Below are 15956 nucleotides of genomic sequence, written 5' to 3' on the forward strand. Positions count from 1 at the left end.
CGTCAGTGTGCAGGATGAACGGTTGCGAGAAATCCGCATAAGCCAATACCGGAGCATCCGAAAGCACAGCCTTAAGGTCTTGGAAGGCCTCTTCTTGAGGTTGTCGCCACTGGATTTTTCGTCCATTTGCCCCAGCGGGAGCTCCCTTCAGCAGGTCCTGCAGGGCTTGAGCCCGGCATGCAAAATTCTTTACGAAACGACGGTAGTATCCGGCCAACCCCAGGAAGGCCCGCACGTCTTTTATCGTCTCGGGGGTAGGCCATCCCTGAATGACAGCAACCTTTTCCTGGGACAGCCTTATGGCCTCCGCCGAGACGACATGGCCCAGATATTCGATCTGGGTGCGAAATAGGTGGCATTTTTGGGGTTTTACCTTCAACCCGTACTTTTGCAGCCGGCCGAGTACCTGCCCCAACCGCTTCAGGTGGTCCTCAAACGTGGCAGCATAAATGATGATATCGTCCAGATATATCAACGTGGCATCAAAATTTAGATCTCCCAGACACCGCTCCATCAACCGCTGAAAGGTCCCCGGGGCGTTGGACAGTCCAAACGACATTCGATTGAACTCAAATAGTCCCATAGGAAGTATGAACGCCGTCTTAGCCCTGTCTTCTTCTGACATGGACACCTGCCAGTACCCACTGGCCAGGTCCAAAGTAGAAAAGCACGTTGCCTTCCCCAAGGCGGACAAGGATTCTTCTATTCGGGGCAGTGGGTACGAGTCTTTGATCGTGCAAGCATTCAGCTTTCGATGGTCCACGCAGAATCGTAAGGTGCCATACTTTTTGCGGACCAACACAATGGGAGCTGCCCAGGGACTTTGGCTTTCTTGAATCACTCGCTTTCGTAGCATTTGGGCCAGCAAAGTTTTCACCTCTTGGTAGAGTTGTGGAGGAATCTGTCGATATCGTTCACGGATGGGGGCTGCTCCTGCCGTGGGAATTGCATGGGTGATGGTGGTGGTACATCCAAAATCTTCCTCATGACTTGCAAATACCTCGTGGTACTGTCCGAGCAGTGTTTTTATCTGAGAGAGCTGGGCCGCATTTAGTCCAGAGAGCTTGGCCCGCATTTGTTCCAGGATGTCTTGACCCTTTTCCTGAGTTGAAATTTCGGTAGCCTGCAGAGTCCAGGTAGATACTTCCCAAGGGTCCTCGGACTGCACTCTCAATTGAACCGCAGGGGCCGGCAGCACTTCTTCATAAGGCCTTACTAGCTTGGCCAGTTCTGTCCGGGGCTTCAGGACGATGTCATGGTCTTCAAGGTTGATGCAGCGCACCAGGACAGTCCCCTTCTGCACTGTGGTCAGGGAGCGAGCCACCAGTATGCCAGGGGGTAAGCGCTCCGAGTAACATGGCTCCACCTGCATCTCCACGCTTTCCAATGGTATCGGGGCTCGGATGGGTAGGGCCACCACTGTCTGTCCAAGGGGCAGTACAAGCAGGGGAGCCGCTGGCACGATGACTTTGCCCAGGGCCTCCCCCTCCTAGCAGTCCTGGAGGACTCGGGCTTCCCGCACCAACTGCTGGAATACATGTCCTTGGGACATGCTGGAACCCCACTGTTTCAAGGTCTCATGTGTGGGATCATTGAGGAGTAGGTTGCCAAACTCCCGTAGTATGTTCATGCCCAAAATGACTGGGTGCTGTTTATCAGTTTCTCCATGGGTCAAAACCACTCCTCTACGGCCAAGGAATTTACCGCACAGCGTCACCTGTACCAACACCACCTCGGCAACAGGAACTGGTAGTTGATTGGCGGCTACCAGTCTCATCATGGGTCCCCACTGGGGTCTCGTTGCTTCAGGTATATTTTGCCAGGAATAAGTTGCAGGCATAGTTGTCACTTGTGACCCTGTGTCCACCAGTCACTGGACTGCTCAGCCCTCTACTTCTGCCCATACCACCGGACATTTTGCGACCAAATCTTCGGGACTTCCACCACCCCTAATCGTGGGGTCCGGCCCCGAACGGCGTCCATCCAGCCCGGAGTCTTCTAGTTTTAATGGTCACCGAGGTGGGTATCTCCCACGCCGTGGACACTCTCGGGCGAAGTGGTCCCGCTCCCCACACTCATAGCACTGGGTCTGTGCAGACCGACCACCCCGGGGGAGCGGGGTCCCCAAGGACCAGAGTTAACACTAGTCCGTCCAGTACCGGACTCCGTCCTTCTTTTCACTTCAGCCAACTCGCCCTGGATGTTCTTCAACTCCTGTTTCATTTCCTCTACCCATTAAGGCTCTGCAACTGCTTTCAGGGAAGCCTCCACGCTCTGGACCTTCCCCACGGGGACCGCAATTCCCTGCTCTTGCTCTCGAGCGCCTGCTTGACTTCCCACCTCGGAAAAGTCTATACGTGGATTCATTCTAATCTGTTCCCGTAATGCCTGCTTTACTAACGGGTCCCGCAGTCTAGTCACCAAAGGTCGCGTAGTGTAATGTCAACAGGTCCTACCCCTATGCCATCCTTTCTTTCGATGGCCGTATGTAATTCTTGGAGGACATTCATATACTGGGTGATTGTCTCCCCCTCCCCCTGCATCCGACTGAACAATGGGGTTCTTAACGCTCCATGTTGGTTGGGTCCCCATGGGTCTGTTCTAAAATCTGCAAAACCTTATCAAAGGTGTTGCGGTGTCCCGAGGGTTTTAACATCACTGAATTCCCGTCTAATGCCATGAGAGCTACTTCTGCTTCCAGGTCAGGAGTCATCGGGTGCATTCGAAAGAGCCCCCGCATTCGCTCTGTCCAGCTCCATAGCATGGTATTGGAGCCGGAAAATCTAGGCAGGTTGCTCAGCATAGCCCCCAACGAAATGCTGGAACGTGGGCCCTTGTCAGCTGTTGAGTTCACGGCCCTGCCCTGGTCTGGGGCGTCCGCGCTCGGAGACTGCATCCTGCCGACTACGCCAAATGTAGGTAACAGCAGGTTCGCAGGATGCAGTGACGAGACTCGAGAGTGGTTGAACTTTGAAAAGCAAACTCTTTACAATTTAAAGCCACTAGGGCTATACTAAGCAACCAAAAAGGGGTAACAACAGTTGTCCTCGCAGGGACCCAGTACAACCAAACACTATTTGGAAAGAACACGGCTAACCCGGCCGAGGCCGGTTACTATGGGGCCATGGTATGGCCGTCTACGAGTCCTTATACTCTATAAAGTCACTTATCCGTCCTGATGTCCCTCGGCGTCTCTATGGAAGCTGCGTTGGAGTCTAAGAGTGTATACCGCTCAAAACGCATACAGAACCTCCTGGGCACTCTCTGTGCGGCTATCCCATGTCGGGGTAAAAACCACAATGATGACTATAGCAGCCATGCTTGTATTTTAATGAAACAAATAAAGAAAATTCTGGATTTTACTCCTTGAGCTGGACTTTCCTTTTTCTGTGACGTATTCCAAGACGTCCAAGTGGAGAGGTGTCCTTGCTCGGACCTTGCTGCAGCATCAATGAGGGGTGAGCTGAACTAAATCCTTTTTTTTTCCCAATGTTGCTGATGAAGCTGCTTTGCCGTCTTTGATGTGGCTGCTGTGGCGTCTTTGATGAGGCTGCTGTGGAGTCTTTGATGAGGCTGCCTTGGCGTCGCAGCCACTGGGCCCATCTGCTGAAGATCTGGAGTAGTCTTCGGGCTGGGGCGCCCGAAGACTACTCCAGATCTTCAGCAGATGGGCCCAGTGGCTGCGACGCCAAGGCAGCCTCATCAAAGACGCCACAGCAGCCAGGAGTTGGGGCACAACAGGCCCTGATGGAGTCCTGAGATAACGTAACCCCCTGTTGTAACAGCGGGGTTGCGCTTGTTAGCGAGTTCAAGGGGACTCCTGTCCCCAAGCAGGGAGCGGACAGGCCGCGGAGGGCTCAAGCACAACAGTAACAGCCGAGGATGACCGGGGGCAGGCTGTAACCCGATATTGGGGTGGAGAGACAGTCCCCTGTCGGTAGGCTCGGCGCCTCTTTCCTGAAGGCCACTGCGTATCTACCCTCTGCTGCTGGTCGCTTCTCTCAACTGTCAGTGTCCTTCCCGCTCTCTCACGCCCCCTCCGTCTCCTGCTCCGTGTCTGACGTATCACCAACTGACTCCCCTGCACGCTCCCTGCCCCTTTTATACTCGCCCCTCCCCTTGCTGTCATGTCACTCTCAGCAGTCCACTCTCCTCCTCTGCTCCCCGGGTACTGTTTCCTTAGGAACTCAGATGGCGGTCCCCTTGGTTCCAGCCCAGACACTCTGCGGGGGTCCTCCTCCCTACAGCTGCACCGACGCTCATCGGGGCCATGCAGATGCCTTCAGGGGTGCGACAGGCAAGCCCCCACCGCGCATGTGCAGGGTTCTCCTGTGCAAACTAGATGGGGGATGGTTTCAAGTTATGTCTATTATATTGCCACAAGCATCAAGATTTCTTGTAACCAGCGAAATGTACACAAATAGGGCACAATTTATTCTATTTAGCACAAAATCACTTTTTAAATATGTAAACAAGAGGAGAAAGAAAGGAGTAATGGATTCAGTAATAGGGCAGACCTGTACAAGGACTGTGCCATAACACGGCTGCGGATTCTGCCAGGAGATGAGGATTTTGTGCAGAAAATTCTGCACCACTTTTCCTACGTGTGCACATAGCCTTAAGGCGTTGGGTGCGGTGCTTGAGCATATCAGTAATTCTTATTTTATTACTTTAGCATACAGTATTTCGGGACGTCACTTCATTTTTTAATGACAACCCCTTTACATCCTAGATTAAACAGGTAAATGTACAAACTGAAGTCTAGTAAGAGATGTTTGATTGAATCATTAGAGGCCTGCTTGAATGTGATTTGTTCCACATTTTAATGACATTTCTATATATTAGTATATTTTAAGCAAGGTTCAGACGGCCGTATTTCATGGTCCACATACGGACAGCAATATACGGACTGATAGGGGGTCTCCTACCTAAACTTACAGACTCATGTACAGTATGCCTATTCAGCTGTTGGTTCTGGTGCAATCAGTTCATTCATTCCGGACAGTCAGATACAACCGTCTGATGTGAATTCCATGAAGTTTATTACATTTCATGACATCGTGCTGTACGCTCCACGTTAGCATTGAAGTAGTAGTGCCTTGGTTGGGTACATGGTCCTCATACAGGAGGCATAGGCCTATTGCACTTATAATGTGTGCCAAAGGCCAAGATGAGGAAAAGTTGAATTATTAGGATAAGTCTGGAACACGACACTTAAACACTTCCATGTTTTTAATCTACGGTAGTTAATATATTTATGGATATGTCAGACCTGACTGTTTTTTTATGGAATGCCCTTTAGACCTATCATTACATGACTAATGTACTCTGTTTTTTCTTTAAGCTCCTTGCTCTCCCCAGAATGTAGTAACCAGGCTGGATTGTACAAGTAATGTAGTCACTGTTTCATGGAACATAAGTTCGGGAGCCAACAGTTACCAATCTGAAGCTATTGGGACAAATGGAGAAAAATCTGTATGCAGCTCCACAACTACATCCTGTGACTTTGCTAACTTGAGATGTGGAGCATTATACCTGGTTACCATTACAGCAAACAATGAGGCCAGCAGTAGCAAGCCCAGTGCACCTGTTGAATTTGAAACTGGTAAGGTCTTAATAGTTTAGTAATGTTAATTTGTAATCAGGGACATCACAAGTGATTTTTAACTGTCACCAGATAATGAAGAGGCAGAGACCCTGATTCCAGTGATGTGTCACTTACTGTGCTGCTTACTGTTATTTTGATAAGGAACACATGTCAGAATTAAAACTGGTGCTCTGTCAGGAAGGTGAAAGCAGGCTTCATTGGTAAGGGGTTAAAAAGTATCTGTTGTCTTACAATTTTTCTTTGTTAGTAGGGTGGGTCCTTATTGACGGCATTGATTAAGGGGTGTAGGGACACAGAAAATGAAGTCAGGCATTTGGATATAAAATTTCAATTTATTAGTACAGCATAAAAGGGTCCAGGTAGTGAATCAAGGCATAAACTGATGTGTTTCGGACAGAACTGTCCTCACCATAACTAAGGACAACTCCAGTGGCAGACATACCGCTGGTGCAGCTGCATCAGGACCCCGAGCAGGAAGGTGGCCCCCGGAAGAAGCAATGGAGGCACATTTTTTTTCACATTTTTCTTCACCACTTAAAGTGCATTGCAAATATCTTGTGATCAATGAGGGTCTAGGTCTTGAGATTCTACCAATCGCTCAAACCACCGTTCTGATGTGCGCTGCTGTTGTAAGTAGCACGTCCACAGAGCGTGTGGACCCATAGAATTACTATTCACCCCGTACACTGTTCTATGTGTATGCTGTTTGCAAGATAAATGCACTTCAGAGCGGTGTTTTGTACAATTGGTGGGGGTCTCAGGACCCAGACCCGCACTGATCAAGTGCTGTTTGTAGTGCCTATTGTACAGGGTGGGCCATGTATATGGATACACGTACATAAAATGGGAATGGTTGGTGATATCAGCGTCCTGTTTGTGGCACATTAGTATATGGGAGGGCGAAAACTTTTCCAGATGGGTGGTGACCATGGCGGCCAATTTGAAGTTGGCCATTTTGGATCCATCTTTATTTTTTCCAATGGGAAGAGGGTCATGTGACACAGCAAACTTATTGAGAATTTAATGAGTTATTTAAAAGTTTCTCTTTCTTTACAGCCATTGACATGTCGCAGAGGTTAAGGCTGTGTTCACACACAGCGTTTTTTTAGCGGTATTTTTAGCAGTTTTTCCAATAAAACCACTAAAAATAAGCTCCCCATTCATTTCTATGCATTTTGCACTTTTTGTGCATACTGGTGTGTTTTTTACCGCGAAAAAAACGCATCGCGGTAAAAAACGCAGCATGCTCATTAATTTCGCGGATTTTTCTGCGTTTCTATTTCTATGCGTTTTGAAAACGCGCGGAAAACGCGCAGAAAAAACTGCGCGGTTTCTGGGAAGGGAGTCAGGTTTTTCAGCAGAAATTTTCTGCAACGTGTGCACTTAGCCTAACACGTGAGGAGCGGATAGAAATTGTGTTGAAGTCTGGTGAACGCAGTTCCCGGGTCACTGCAGCAGATTTCAATGCAACACACCCTACGCAAGAAAACTGTCACCATTCCCATTTTATGTAGGTGTATCCATATAAATGGCCCATCCAAAACGGCAGTCACCATAGACCATCTGGCATCAGTCGAGCATCCCTTCGGCGGATATTAGCTACTCACAAATGGCACCCTTACAAAATCCAGCTGCTGCAGCATCTCAACAAGGATGACCCAGATCGGCACGCTGAATTTGCAGAATGAACAAAACAAAAATGGGAACAGGACCCTCAGTTTACACAGAACGTTATGTTCAGTGATGAGGCAAACTTTTTTACAGTAATTGCTAACTACCTGCCTGTCCTGCCCAGTGCCGATCTCTGGTGGCAGACAGTGGGACCACTCCTGACAGCGATTCAGTGGCTTTTGCGGGGAGATCCCTTTGTTGATCATTATGATGGCAGTGATCTCCCATCAACAAAGCATCCCAGAAAAAAAAAGTGATACTCTGCTGATGTTGTGAAGCGGCAGAATCACAAGCAGAAGCCGTCTATGACCCACTATGCCAGTACTATGTGCCTGTTAGTTCCTAGGCACATAGTGAAAAAAAAAAAAACAGTCCCGGATAATCCTTGTTTTTAAAAAAAAAAAAAAAAAATTAAATTTCTCCTAACTACAGTATTTCCTCCAACATGTAAAGTAATGAGAGTTGTTAAATATGGACCTTACATTTAGGCTATGTGCACACGTATGCAGAAAATTTCTGCGTGAAAACCTGACTCGTTCCCAGAAAACGCGCGTTTTTTTCTGCGAGTTTTCCGAGCATATTCTGCGCGTTTTTTCTGCGTTTTTTTCCAGAGCGGTCCCAGTCACAAAGAAAAAAGCTAGAAATGCGGAATTTTCAGCAAAATTAATGAGCATACTACGTTTTTTTCCGAGATGCATTTTTTTGTGGAAAAAACTCATCAATATGCACAAAAAGTGTGGAATTCATTAAAATGAATGGGATGCTTTTTTTAAGCGCTTAAGTGTTTTATTTGGTAAAAACGCGAAAACACGCAAAAAAACGCAAAGTGTGAACACAGCCTTATTGTTTAGATTTGATAATTGTGTTCTAAACTATTAATAAATAGTACAATCTATGTTTACATAACTTCCCTGCAGTATGAAGGTGGGGCCCCGAAAGATTTCTTGCCAAGGGGCCCTTTGCAGTCTTTGTCCGCCCATGGACCGCTCTGTCCGAAACGCATTGATTTTTGCCTTGATTGAATATTTTTAATGTGCCTGGAACCTTTTATGCTGTACTATAAAATGGGTGAATCTACGGGAGCTGGTAAACTTTATTCTTATCGTGTACGGACATATACCCCACTGACAAGGAAAATGTTATCCCTAATTATCAATTAACTCATTAATTTACAGAGGAGTAAAGGCCCCGTCACACACAGCGATCTCGCTAGCGAGATCGCTGATTTTGTTGACGCCACAGCGAGATCGCTGTGTGTGATGGGGATCAGCGACCACCCCCCCTGCCGGGTATCGCTGATCGTGCTCGATCGTCCTGGGCCATTTTTTGATCGCTGGTCTCCCGCTGCGTGTGGCAGCGAGAGGCCAGCGATCAGTGACGCTGGTTTCCAAGGTAAACATCGGTTATCCAGGAGCCGCGGCTCTTGGATACCCGCTGTTTACCTTGGAAACTGGCGCACACGCTGGTTTCCAAGGTAAACAGCTGGTATCCAAGAGCCGCGGCTCCCGGATACCCGATGTTTACATTAAAAACCAGCGTCGCTGGTCCTGATCGCTGGAGGGGTGTCTATGTGACAGCTCACCAGGGATCAGCCTAACGATGTCCAAGCGATCCCATCCATGTCGTTGGTGGGATCGCTGGGACATCGTTATGTGTAACGGGGCCTTAACAGAGAAACGGCACACTGCAGATAATTTCACGTTTTATGTTATGACCCGAATGCTTGTATTTCATAATACAGACATGTCTTTAGCACTGATAGATCCTCTGTAAGTTAGTATTATTTGAATACTAAATATCATATTATTCTCTTTTCCAGCTCCCTGTGTTCCAGTACAAGAAGTACCCAAATTCATCTGCTACAACAATTCTGCTACCCTGTCCTGGAGTCAAACATCTGGTGCCATCAGATATGTTGCCAATGTGACTGGTCCAGAAGACTTGTATGCCTGTCAAACAGAAGATACTGCGTGTGTAATCAATGAGTTAAAATGTGGTCAGACATACAGTGCGACGGTGACTGCCATCAGCAAACAGTGCAGTGGTCTGCCATCTGCCCCTGTTACACTTACATCTGGTAACACTGAATAAGTTTTGTTTTTGAAGGGAATCGGTCACCAGGTTTTTGCATCCCATCAGAGAGCAGCATAATGTAAGGATAGAGACCCTGATTCCAGCGATTTGTCACTTACTGGTTTGCTTGTTGTAGTTTTGATAACATCACTGTTTTCTCTTCTGCAGATCTAGCAGTTCTCTGAATGCAGAGCTCTGTATAACCCCAATCACACCACTGATTGGCATCTTTCTGTGTATGTAAGGGTTAGCCAGGGCCATAGTCATGGCTGAGCTTATCGGGCCTTGCGTGCCCTGGCCTTCCAACATATATAAATCATGCTTCACTGTCAGCTTACTTATCTCTCCGTCCTCTGCGCTGTCAAAGCCTTTTCTTCATTCCTTAAGGTCTCCTCCGGTCACTTGTGAATAAACAGAGACACAGTCCAGTTGCAACTCAAAACGGAAAACTTTACTTTCATAACTTCACAGCACATCCAGATTTGTAACAGCATTATCAACAGGTATTATGTTACATGTCACTTCGTCTTTCCCTGTACTCCTCTCCTTGCCACATGAAACATACCCGGGTCGGACCGTATCATACGGTTCCTCAGCATTCTCCCTGTCCAGCCTCACTGCATTTGGGAGTTCCCTCAGCTATTTCGCTCCGGATCTGAGGGCATCAGCCCACGCAATGACCTGCCACATGGTGTGCGGCCTGCCCTGCTGTGCTGCAGCGACTTTTCCTGTAGCCCAAGTTCCTGTAGCTGCTGCCGCTACTGTATCTGTGGCTATGCTGGCACATTGATTTTGGATGGCTGGGCTGCTCCTTAAGTGTTGCGGGGTGCTGAGTAGGTCAAGCATTAAGCCCACGCGAACACTTTGGGCTACCTATCCCTACTGGCTCTAACCAGGATCTATTCCTGCCTTACACCCAGCTAACCCCTCCTATGTTAACTATTTACTATCTATCAAACTCTTGTCCTATACTATATACACTATTATATCTCCATCTAGTGGCCAAATACAAATACTACGTTCTCCCTATACAACACCTTAGGAATATATACTGTTGTGAGTTCATTTTCCCCTTCACCATTGAGGTCTGATGAACTCCCTCTTCTGGTGAAGGAAGGTAGTGAGGCTGATTACAAAGCACTTGAGCAGAATGATGATGACTGGGTGACTGGGATTGCTGACTGGATATAAGGCAGCCGACGCCCTTCTGCCTTGCAGGTGATTACTCTGAGGGATTCTTGGAGACCAGTCTGATTCCTGCTCCTCAAAAGCTAAGTTTTCTGCTCTACTTTTTGCATTTGTGTTTTGGTTTTGTTTTGCCTTGTTTTTCTGGATTTCTGCCTTTCCCTGCTGGGTGAGCTGAATTCCTTTTTTCTCTGTCTTCAGATAATACCTGAGTACTGATATAGTCTTTTTGAAGCCTAGCGTCTTCAGGGCTTTTTCCCCTATCAGTCCGTTGGCTCTTGTTTTTGAGAGGGTTTTGGCGGATTGCAGACAGCAGCATTTCTATTCTGTCCTATTTAGTTAGCTTGGGCCCCATCATTTGCTCAGCCTATCTTTCTTTCTGTGTGAGTGGTTTTTCATCTTGCTTCACCGTCATTATATGTTGGGGGCTGCCTATTGCTTTGGGGTCTGCTCTGGGGCAGTTTAGATTTCCCTTTCTGTCTTTAGGCTATGTAGTTCTCCGGCTGTGATCGAGGGGTCTAGGGTACCGTAGGAACCCCCCACGGCTACTGCTAGTTGTTGTTGTTAGGTTCAGGGGTCTGCAATCCGATAGCTGCCAACTTCTCTGGTTTTCTGGACTTAGCTAGTATTTCTGTTTTTGCTTCCTACGGTGACTCATTCATAACAATATACATAGCAGCAATATGTACACATCTTAACAACATTACAAGGCAACAACATACATACATTCATACACTCTAAACCGGGACGTGTTTAGGGGTTCAGGAAGGCTTCAGTGACCCCCTTACATGTACACTGTGCATAGGCAGAAAGTTGACAATCAGTGGGTTTAGTAGGTTTATACAGGACAGTGGAATATGAAGGACTACATGGCTGCAGGTTTTATAGTCTTAAAGTGATAATCTCCTGCTGATAAAACTGTAGTTTTATCAAAACTACAGTAAGCAGCCCAAAAAGTGACACATCACTGGGTCTCTGCCTCTGAATTTTCCTGCTCTAAGATTAGGAGGCAAAAACCTGATGTCAGATTCCTTTTAATGATTACTTTTACCATGGATAATACATTTTATATCCAATGAATATCTGTTATTATAGGTCCTTGCCAGCCGCAGAATGTGGTCTCCAACATCAACTGCTTAAATCACTCAACCCTTCTAACCTGGGAAGAAGCCCCTGGAGCCCTGAGATATGAATCCAGTTTGCTATCAGTAGGAAAAGAACGCTCTGTGTGTAATAGTACAGATACGGTCTGTGAAATCACAGGTTTGCAGTGCGGACGGAGCTACAACATGACGGTGACAGCATTCGGCAATGAATGTCCGAGTGCACCCAGCACCTCAGTTAAGCTCTACACAGGTGATCAGACTCAACTAATGAATTTGTATAGCTTAATAACTTGGCTGTTTAGCTCCACAGCCATCAATGAGGTAGCACGGTACTGGTGCCATGTCCAGTTATTTAATGTTGCAGACATGCTTCCCGATCAACGATCCTACCTATTTTTTCATCTTACAAGAAAGCTGTCCAGAGTAGGAACCTCAATAATGTGGGACACCATGCAAATTCTGTTTTGTTTCCTGAAGGAATTGGTAAAATGTATAATTCTACAGTACTTATACTACAAATGTATTGATTATTCTTTTTTTTAGTGCCTTGTGTGCCGACTGATCTGCAAACTAAGGTTGACTGTGAATCTGATTCTACAATCGTATCTTGGACTACTGTAGCTGGAGCTGAAAATTACACTGCAGTGATCACCGGGCCTCAGATGGAGCAGTATTACTGCAACACAATCAACTCTTCTTGTAACTTCACCCAATTGTCATGTGGGCTCGTATATCAGGCAACTATTCTTGCAGCTGGAAAGTTATGCAGCAGTACAGTAAGCTCGGCCATTACCTTTCACACAGGTATGTGGGATGTCATTCAACCTTTATCTGGACCATGTGGGTCATTTATTAGGTATAAACTCAACTCCATGTAGATTTACATCCAGGAATCATTTTTTTTTTAGCAATCCTGTTCTCAATACCTATTTACTATACAGGGTTTGGTTAAATGCCAGACTGAACCCACTTGCTATACTAGGTAACATCTACAGTCATGTCCAAAAGTTGTGAGGCTGACACTAACTTCGATTTTCACAGTTTGCTGTTTCACTGTTGTTAGATCTTTTAGTCGGATGTTTCTGTGGTTAATGAAGCAAAATTAAAAGCATTTCATGAATTTTCAATCTTTTGAATAGTATCTTCAATTTATGCAAAGACTCAAAATTTACAGCTTTGACCCTTATTTTTCTAGAATTCTATAATTCGCCCTGACATACTGGATATCATCTCGTGGGCCAAATCCTGACTGATGACTGCCCATTCTTGTTTAATCAGTGCTTGGAGTATATCACAACTTCTGTGATCCACCATGTCAGGGCGTAGAAGGATTGAAAAGTGAGGATCAACCCTGTAAATAATGAGTCATTGCATAAACTTGATATATTTATTAATAAAAGTGTAAAAACGCATGAAATACTGGCAATTGTAACCATAGAAACATTCGACTAAAAGATTAAAAAACACTGACGAATCAAAATGTGAAATCCAAAGTTTGTGTCAGTCTCAAAATGTTTGGGCATGACCGTATATACTATAAGTTTTAGTGCAGATAGTAAAGAGACAAACTCAGCTAGTCCGCCTGACAGGAAGAGAAGCAGCGTGGTGACCACAGTGAAAGATCGAGTGTCTGTCATGACCATAGAGACATGACCATTTTTCTTTATCGCTTCATTGGGGGACACAGGTAACCATGGGTGTATGCTGCTGTCACTAGAAGGCTGGCACTATGCAAAAAAAAAGGAACATGGCTCCTTCTCAGCAGTATACACCCACCAACTGGCACAAAGCACATCAGTTTTAGCTTAGAGTCAGTAGGAGGCAGATATGGATCCAGGCCTGGATTGATAATCTGTCGAACCGGGCAGATTCCCGGTGGGCCGGCGGCTCTGAACTACAAAATGGGCCGCTGGCCCTTTAAAACTTCTGACTAGGCCCTGTGTGCGCTCGCACTCTGTTGGTGCATGCGCTGATAAGGGCCGCAGCGGCCCCAGTCAGTGTTTGAGCTTGGCCGCGGCCCTCCTCAGTGCAGGCAAGCAGGGGAGTGCGCGCACACAGGGCCCAGGTCAGAAATTTGAAAAGGCCGCCCGGGGCGGGCACAGGACGCCTCTCTGCTCTCCTTCAGGGCCCAGGGCGTCGCTAATGTGAAAGCTCTTGCCCTGAACGTTTTGCCAGAGCCCCGGATGCCGCTCATTGGCCCTAGCTCCTGTCCTCCTGTGCAGCTCGCTCTGAAGGAGCAATCAAGATGAAACGTCAGCATAAGGTCAGCATAGGTGGCTGCTCCCAGGGAGAGATAAGCTCCTGTCAGCAGGTGACAGCTTCTCCCTGCTCTCATCTGCTATCCCTGTAGAGAGGAGAGACCAGGGGATGTGCTGGACAGTGCTGCTGTGAGAAGGAGAAGATGAAGAGCAAGTGGACACCAGCCTCCCCTGTACCACAGAGAGTGTGTATGAGACTGTGTGTGAGGCTATGAGTGTGTGAGGCTGTGTGTATGTGTGTGTGTGAGGCTGTGTGTGTGACTGTGTGTATGTGTGAGGCTATGTGTGTGAGACTGTGAATGTGTGTTTGAGGCTGTGTATGAGGCTGTATGTATGTGTGTGTGAGGCTGTGTGTTTGTGTCAGGCTGTGTGTGCATGTGTGTGAGGCTATGTATATGTGTGAGGTTGTGTGCGGCTATGTGTATGTGTGAGGCTGTGTATGTGTGTTTGAGGCTGTGTATGTATGTGTGAGGCTGTGTGATACGTGTGTGTGTGAGCTACTTGTGTGTGAGCCGTGTGATACATGCGTGTCTGAGCTGCGTGTGTGAGCTGTGTGATACAAGTGTGTGTGAGCCGTGTGATACATGCATGTGTGAGCTGCGTATGTGAGCGTTAGGTGTGAGTCTGAGCTATGTGTGAACTGTGTGATACATGCGTGTGAGCTACTTGTGTGTGTGAGCTGTGTGATACATGGGTGTGTGTGTGTGTGAGCTGTGTGTGTGCGTGAGCTGTGTTCATGTGTGAACATGAGCTACTTGTGTGTGAACGTGTGAGCTGTGTGATAAATGCGTGTGCTGTGTGTGAGCATGAGCTATATGTGTGAGCGTTAGCTGTGTGTGTGCTGTGTGATACATGTGTGTGAGCTACGTGTGTGTGTGTGTGTGTGTGTGTGTGTGTGTGAGCTGTGGGTGTGTGAGCTGTGTGTGTGAGCTGTGGGTGTGTGAGCTGTGTGTGTATTAGCTGTGTGCTGTGTGTGTGATACGTGTGTGATACGTGTGTGTGAGCTGTGTGATACATGCGTGTGTGATACATGTGAGCTGTGTTTGTGTGTGAGCTGTGTGTGAGCTACTTGTGTGAGCTGTGTGATACGTGTGTGTGTGAGCGTGAGCTGTGTGATACGTGTGAGCTGTGTATGTGTGTGAGCTGTGTGTGAGCTTGTGTGAGCTGTGTGATACGTGTGTGTGTGAGCGTGAGCTGTGTGATACGTGTGAGCTGTGTATGTGTGTGAGCTGTGAGCTACTTGTGTGAGCTGTGTGATACATGTGTGTGTGAGCGTGAGCTGTGTGATATGTGAGCTGTGTATGTGTGTGAGCTGTGTGATACGTGTGTGTGTGAGCGTGAGCTGTGTGATATGTGTGAGCTGTGTATGTGTGTGAGCTGTGTGTGAGCTACTTGTGTGAGCTGTGTGATACGTGTGTGTGTGAGCGTGAGCTGTGTGATATGTGTGAGCTGTGTATGTGTGTGAGCTGTGTGTGAGCTGTGTGATACGTGTGTGTGTGTGAGCGTGAGCTGTGTGATACGTGTGAGCTACTTGTGTGAGCTGTGTGATACATGTGTGTGTGCGTGAGCTGTGTGATATGTGTGAGCTGTGTATGTGTGTGAGCTACTTGTGTGAGCTGTGTGATACGTGTGTGTGTGAGCGTGAGCTGTGTGATACGTGTGAGCTGTGAGCTACTTGTGTGAGCTGTGTGATACATGTGTGTGTGCGTGAGCTGTGTGATATGTGTGAGCTGTGTATGTGTGTGAGCTGTGTGTGAGCTACTTGTGTGAGCTGTGTGATACGTGTGTGTGTGAGCGTGAGCTGTGTGATATGTGTGAGCTGTGTATGTGTGTGAGCTGTGTGTGAGCTACTTGTGTGAGCTGTGTGATACGTGTGTGTGTGAGCGTGAGCTGTGTGATACGTGTGAGCTGTGTATGTGTGTGAGCTGTGTGTGAGCTTGTGTGAGCTGTGTGATACGTGTGTGTGTGAGCGTGAGCTGTGTGATACGTGTGAGCTGTGTATGTGTGTGAGCTGTGAGCTACTTGTGTGAGCTGTGTGATACATGTGTGTGTGAG

General features: G+C 47.3%; 2 protein-coding genes across 3 annotated transcripts in view; both read left to right on the forward strand.

Annotated features, from left to right (window-relative positions):
* The window catches only part of LOC141096365 (fibronectin type III domain-containing protein 7-like), a 51769-nt gene extending 39505 nt beyond the window's left edge, over positions 1 to 12264 (forward strand). Inside the window, exons 2-5 of the mRNA XM_073582920.1 lie at positions 5345 to 5605; positions 9099 to 9356; positions 11633 to 12066; positions 12187 to 12264. Coding sequence (XP_073439021.1) covers positions 5345 to 5605; positions 9099 to 9356; positions 11633 to 12066; positions 12187 to 12264 — 1031 coding nt within the window. The remainder of the gene's footprint in view (positions 1 to 5344; positions 5606 to 9098; positions 9357 to 11632; positions 12067 to 12186) is intronic.
* LOC141096332 (uncharacterized) overlaps positions 12218 to 15956 on the forward strand; it is a 161956-nt gene continuing 158217 nt past the window's right edge. The window contains exon 1 of one of the 2 annotated variants that reach the window (XM_073582864.1): positions 12218 to 12447. In XM_073582864.1, the coding sequence (XP_073438965.1) occupies positions 12306 to 12447 (142 nt within the window). In that variant the 5' untranslated portion in view covers positions 12218 to 12305. The remainder of the gene's footprint in view (positions 12448 to 15956) is intronic. The other variant, XM_073582863.1, reaches the window with a different exon arrangement.

The sequence above is a fragment of the Dendrobates tinctorius genome, unplaced genomic scaffold (genome assembly GCF_039654945.1).
Source record: "Dendrobates tinctorius isolate UK_male_01 unplaced genomic scaffold, ASM3965494v1 ptg000074l, whole genome shotgun sequence".
In the NCBI taxonomy this organism is placed as follows: domain Eukaryota; kingdom Metazoa; phylum Chordata; class Amphibia; order Anura; family Dendrobatidae; genus Dendrobates; species Dendrobates tinctorius.